The sequence below is a fragment of the Adiantum capillus-veneris genome, chromosome 4, assembly GCF_014529385.1.
Source record: "Adiantum capillus-veneris isolate H3 chromosome 4, ASM1452938v2, whole genome shotgun sequence".
NCBI lineage: Eukaryota > Viridiplantae > Streptophyta > Polypodiopsida > Polypodiales > Pteridaceae > Adiantum > Adiantum capillus-veneris.
Window position 1 is genome coordinate 105,460,093 of NC_140934.1, and position 6,231 is coordinate 105,466,323.

The window sequence follows — 6,231 nt, forward strand, 5'->3', positions numbered from 1 at the left end:
GTGTGCTATTTTCCCCTAGCCCGCCTACGGCAAGTTGTTGGTTGCCGGTCGCGCGAACCACCTGCCACCTTTCTTTCTGTGCTCATCGCCTAACACCAGACTTTCTCTGCTCGTCGCCCAATACCTGCGAGCTCCATTTCTCGCTAATTAATCCTGAAGGCTTGCGTGCCACCCTTGTACCCTGTAAGCTTCTTGGTGATCTGCACCCTGCTGTCGGTTGCCCCAAGCCTCGTTGACGCCTTCTGACCACCGTCATCACTACCTCGCTCTTCGCTTGGAGACGGATCAGCTCAGATTCTCTTTTTTTAAACCTTTTTTATCATTGGGTACCCCCTACTGACAGACAATAACAAAGCACATAGATTTGCAACAATATTACCTAAGAAATATGATTACAACATTGCGCGCGCGAGAGAGAGAGAGAGAGAGAGAGAGAGAGAGAGAGAGAGAGCAAGGAAACCGCTAAAGAAAACTTATAAGAAAACGCTAAGGAAAAAATGAAAGAGCAGAGAAACACCTATTTATATAGACACAAAAGGTCTTTTGACTTTCCATCTTCAGTCGTTCGTCTTTTGACTGTTCTCCTTCATCTTCTTTTCATTTCCTAAACTCACCCTTCACTCAGTGTTAGAAAAACACCGGGGTCTAGTGTATTTTAACCGGCTGAAATTATAAAATCCCGATTAGATTTTGAGCTTGCCTTTAAGAAAACTGGCAAATTTACCGACAAAAGCTTGAAATTTTTACCTTAAATTAAAACCGGGAGATTTCAAGTTTCCCCTTATTTTGTTCGGTTAGGAAAAATATATTTTCTAGCCCTGCCTTCACTTATGCGGTTAATATGTTTTGAAAGAATTTTTAGTTTTCTTAGATTGAGAATTTTTATTTTTCTTAGATTGGGGAGACCGATCTCGATCAATGTTTTGTTTTGCACGGAAATACCCTTATTTTGTGTGCGTCACTTCGAGCTTGTAACCTTACTATGTGAATAAAGCCAAGATAATTGCACACTCTTTCCTTCCTCAAGGAAGCTAATCTCTTTTTATAGATGGCCGACCGTTACTAATCCCATATTTTTGGTTCATTCCAAAATGAGCAAACACACCTCAACCTTCCCTTCAAAGTGTTCAATATGTATGCATGCTTGCTGATTCGATGCAATCTGTAGCTAGCAACGAATGGAACTTCGGCCGATCGCCCATGATTAACGAAAATGGTTAGTGCACGACCATTCCTTACACCTTTATATAGAACCAATTCCACCCTCTTAGGAAGACCAATAGCATTCACATAGCAGTGTGTTGTTGCATGAGCAAACGACCATCGACCATCACTGAGGAGGGTGGGTAGCAGTGAAGATCAGTCCATGAAGCTCCACCTCCACCCGGCCACAAGTTCCAATTGATAGAATGAAACAAAAATTGAAAAGAGACAAATAGAGATTGAGTTGAGATTGAGAAGAATAACACAATACTTGCAATGAAATTTTGCGAGGTACTAGATGAGGCTATTTTGGGCTAAATCATGGAATGGTAATTTTTTCTTCCTTCTTTTTGTGTCAAAGGCACTTGATTTTAAAATTTATAAGTTATGAAAAAACTGTCCGAATGTAAAACAGCTATAAAAAATTGATAGGACCTGGCAATTGAAAGCACAAAACCATAGTCTAGATAGATGTGCTGCGTGCAGTGGTTGATATAGTTATTGTTAAGCATGTACATTATTTGAATTTTAAAAAAAAAACTGAAATTACTTTTTGTTAGAACAATTCGGACGAAAAATCTCACCAGCTTGTGGATGCGCGGTGGCGTCTTTCAATTTTCTTTATTTAAAAAGAACTCTAGAGAGAGAGAGAGAGAGAGAGAGAGAGAGAGAGAGAGATAATTAGCTGGTGAAAGACTGATTATTCACATTCATTACAAACAGATACAACGTCGGCTGTAAGAATATATCACAGCAACTTATCTTCACAGAAAGCTCTCAGCGACGCGACCCCTACCACCCTCTGGATAAAAGCCACCAGGCATTGACTCATTGCCTGTCCCATACACGATGCGGAAGATCTGAGCGGGTGTCCTTGCATACCCTACAGAATTCGCGTCCCCCGCTAAAGAGTTCCCAGATGTCCTGCCCTCTGCTCCTAGACACTGCGGCACCACCAGCCCCTCGTCTACAATGCCTGTCTTGCCGAGCTTGTTCCGCAACTGGGAAATCTTCTCGGTTACGTCAGCCACTGTCATACCTTGCACCACTTGCTCATTCCTCTGTTCGTAAAGGAGGGTCCGGATCACTGCGTCTTGCCCGGACTCTACTGCAAGCAGACCTGCAACAAGCTGCAAGGACAACAATCCGCACATTTCTATCTAATCAGACAGACTTTTTCATAACATCTACATTGATATGAATGCAAGCACACTCCGAATAGCATAAATACAACATGTTGTTCGCTTACACGCTTAGCTCTTTCGCTCTGAAGCTGAGGGTTTGCGCCTACATATCCCGTTAGCCCGACATAAGGGATTAAATAGCTTGCAAGAAGATAGTTCTGTGAATTTGCGTATGCATCGAAGGGCTCTGGTAGCTTCCCAAGAGCTGCTTCCATGGTGGCAGCAAATACCTCCTTCCTCAAATCCAGCTGTACCCTTGGGAAAGCCTCAGGTATAGTCTCCTTTATAGCTCTGTGTATATACCAGCAGGGAAAAACTGATAAATAGGCATATGCATTATTTCATCAAGATCGCGAATATACTGTTTGTAATTAAAACTCCTTCCACCAGTATCAATAATTGCATTAATGATAATTAAAGCCTCAGGGATGGTTTCCTTGATAGCTCTGTAAATATACCAGCAGGGGAAAATTGATAAATTGGCATATGCTAATGATGGTTAAAGTCTTTAGGGATGGTTTTCTTGAGAGCTATGTGAATATATCAGCATGGAAAAACTGATAAATTGGCATATGCATTATTTCATAAATATCCCAATACTGTTTGTAATTAGAACTCCTTCCACAGGCTAGCCGACGGTAGGCGCCTACAATTAATTGCATTAATAATAACTAACTACAGTCTTAATTATATGTTCACCTGAGATGGCCAACCTCTTGATAACCAAATTGCTCAATGATGTCCCTTGTGAGATTGTCCAAGTTGGCTTTCTGAGCACCGATTGGGGCAGGACCCCCAGCAGCAAGTTCAGGCGCAAAGCGGTCTAGCCCAGCGCCAGTTGCACCAAACAAGAAGAACTCACTCTCAAGGTACTCAAGATTTAACGCAACCAGGATGTTGTCGGCATCCGAATCGGTGACACCAGGAGCAGGAATGTAAGAGCCATTGGACGGGGGCTCCTGGCAAACATCGCCTTGCTGAGGCGCCATGGCCTCGTCATATTCATTAGCTTTACAGAGAGGAGGAGACCATGAAGCTCCAACGGCACAGATTAGAAGCAGCAAGAAGAGGGGAGCAAACTGCGGCGATCGCGAATGCATGGTGCAGCTCATCACCGTATGTGCGGAGTCTAGGGGCTGCGGGTGATGGCGGCCCGTGAGAAGCAGAGAAGATGGTGGTGGTAGTGGTGGTGATGATGACGATGTTGATGATCGAGGAACTTCCTAAACGTGTGTGCATGGATGGAAATGAGAGCAGGTGGTATTTATAAATAGGAAGGGTGTCGTGAGAAGAGCTCCTTGTCCGCAGCGCTTGCACACTGCAAGACTTCGAGCTGATGCCACGTTTGGGAGCTAACTAAGGTGGAGTCCACACGTGTGACCTTGTGCCAATCCAGTTGTCCAGAAGCGGGCCGCGGAAACACAAGAATTTTGAGCCCAAGTTTTCAAACTTGCCAAAATTGCCCGGCCTCCGACAATTTTTCCCTTTGACCATTCAAGCCAGTCCAGCACTATTTTCCTACGAATGCCCTTTTTTAAAGACTTCTTTTGGGGTATTAAACCTGCCACGTCTTGTGTGTGATTTATTTAAGGCATCGATGTCGTGAAATTGGAGTTTCCATCCACCCATCAAGCATACAATAACTATTGTATAATTTATTGTATACAATAACTAATTTAAAATTTGAAGGATACCTTTCTGATGTAGACATAACAACAGTCCGTGCGTGCGCGCGTGTGTGTGTGTGTGTGTGTGTGTGTGTGAGAGAGAGAGAGAGAGGGGGAGAGGGGGAGCCATGTTCCCTATGAACATGCCTCTCAAAGAATGGCATGCTTGTAAACAGGGGCTAAAAGGAAGTTGTACCAATTTTAGGCCCCTCCTTACAAAGCATGTCATTTTCATTCACATATTTAACAAATTTGAGAATATATATATACTGCAGTTTAAACTTTGCAAGGAAGGGGAGGGCATTCGCATGTCACACTCTGGTTATAGTTCATAGAAAACTTTAAGAAATATTTGGTTTGAAATGCAAAAGATTTGGTTTCAAGACTGTGCGTGTTTTAGAGAGAGAAAGAGAAACAAGGAGAGAGAGAGAGAGAGAGGGAAAGAGAAAAAACAAAAGAATTTTAATTGTTATAAGAATAATCCAAATAGATATAAAAGATCTACTAGACAAGTCGATCGAGAGAGAGAGAGAGAGAGAGAGAGAGGGGAAGGATTTGCATCTTAGTGGACTGATTACATGATTACAGCCTCACTTGTTCGTTCATGCATGTGTGCACGCGTGGCGTGTGTGCGCGCACGCGCGCACACACACACATAATTGCATCTTCTTACGAGCTTACATATGTCCATAGAGAGATAAAGATTGATGGAGGGAGATCGAAAGGGTAACCGACGCCTTGAACGCTTGTGTTTGTGTGTGTGTGTGTGTGTGTGTGTGTGTGTGTGTAAAAGAGAGAGAGAGAGAGAGAGAGAGAGAGAGAGAGAGGAGAGAATTCAAACCCACCAAACAAAACTTCAAAAACCATTTGGCCTGCAAGACTTGAAGTTAGAGAGAGAGAGAGAGAGGTTTTAATGTCATAGAAACACATCAAGAGACCTCAAAGCTCTACTTGAAAAGTCTTGAACTTGAAGTTAGAGAGAGAGAGAGAGGTTTTAATGTCATAGAAACACATCAAGAGACCTCAAAGCTCTACTTGAAAAGTCTTGAACTTAAGACCTGGTATTTAAGAGGGAACGGTGATAACCAATCAGCCAGATTCAAGAGTTACTATAGTTTCCTTTTCTTATTCATCGATAGAGATCCCAAAGATCTACCCGACAAGTGTTGAACTCAAAAGTTTTTGTGTGTGTGTGTGTGTGTGTGTGTGAGAGAGAGAGAGAGGGAGGGAGGGAGGGAGAAGAAGAGAACTTTTATTGTCATAAGAAAAATCCAAATAGATATAAAAAAAGTACTCGTGAGTTTTGATCTCAAGTTCTAACAAGAAAGAGAGAGGGAATTTCCATCTTTGTGAAATGATTACAAGAATTAAAGTACACCCTCCTCCCTTGTACACACATACACATACACACACCCCTACAAATATGTGTATGTATGTGACCCAACGGCCATGCTTTCGTGACCGCAGCAATGCGTGGGTCACACACTATCTATATGCAGCTAAGTAGGGAGTGGCACACTTGCTAATCGGGGGGGGGGGGGGGGGAATGGATTTGCTTAACATTTTTTGGTGGATTTTAGTGAAGCTTGGAGGGGAGGTCCCTGGTGGCCTCCACGTGGCAGGGGCCTAAATCCCGTATGCGCAAGAGCCAAGGGCAAATCCAAGGTATGTAATGCAAAGCATGAGCACCTCATGGTGTATCAAAGGAGTGGGAGTTCAAGGCTATGGCGAGCTCATTGGATGGCTCGTTAGTGGCCAGGCGTCCATGGGCTGTAAGCGGATAATGATGTGGCATAGTAGGGGTTCTCGCGCCTTCTAAGGCCAAACATTTTTAAAGGCATGTGTTAGGAGCTCCAACGGCGTCGTCGATGCCCCCCTCAAGGGTGGTTCATGTGCTAAGGGGAGAGAGAGGTCTTGAGGCCGCAAGGGGCAGTTCACAGGGAGAGATGGAAATGAAAAGTAGCCTGACGTGGCAAGCTTACAATGGAATGCTAAATGTGGCATGCTAGGTGTATACATTGCACAAAAAATACCAAAAGGAGCCTCCAGTTGCTTGCACGAGCAAGAAAACAACATTTTTTCATTTTTTTGGCTTTGTAAAATCTTCTATAAGATGGAATTCACACAAGTTTAGGAGGCTTTTGACCGTTTGAAGGGCTTTTGCCAGTTTGGTTTTT

At 43.4% G+C, this 6,231-nt stretch overlaps 1 protein-coding gene across 1 annotated transcript; it reads right to left on the reverse strand.

Moving 5' to 3' along the window:
• Positions 1 to 1,884: 1,884 nt before the first annotated feature.
• On the reverse strand, positions 1,885 to 3,700 carry LOC147459739 (ferritin-like catalase Nec2). Its single transcript, XM_086510958.1, has 3 exons — positions 3,087 to 3,700; positions 2,453 to 2,678; positions 1,885 to 2,333 (listed from the first exon to the last, which is right to left on the reverse strand). The coding sequence occupies exons 1-3, from the start codon at positions 3,497 to 3,499 to the stop codon at positions 1,968 to 1,970; spliced, it is 1,005 nt and encodes a 334-aa protein (XP_086367084.1). The 5' UTR covers positions 3,500 to 3,700; the 3' UTR covers positions 1,885 to 1,967.
• Between the last annotated feature and the right edge of the window lie 2,531 nt (positions 3,701 to 6,231).

What these genes read in the sequence shown, in the direction of transcription:
- LOC147459739 (XM_086510958.1), bottom strand. Translation starts at nt 3,499, where the DNA reads ATGAGCTGCACCATGCATTCGCGATCGCCGCAGTTTGCTCCCCTCTTC. An exon ending in CAAGAGGTTGGCCATCTCAG is followed by an intron (nt 2,679 to 3,086) that starts GTGAACATATAA and finishes GTATATACACAG; the next exon opens with AGCTATAAAGGAGACTATAC. An exon ending in AGAGCGAAAGAGCTAAGCGT is followed by an intron (nt 2,334 to 2,452) that starts GTAAGCGAACAA and finishes TTGTCCTTGCAG; the next exon opens with CTTGTTGCAGGTCTGCTTGC.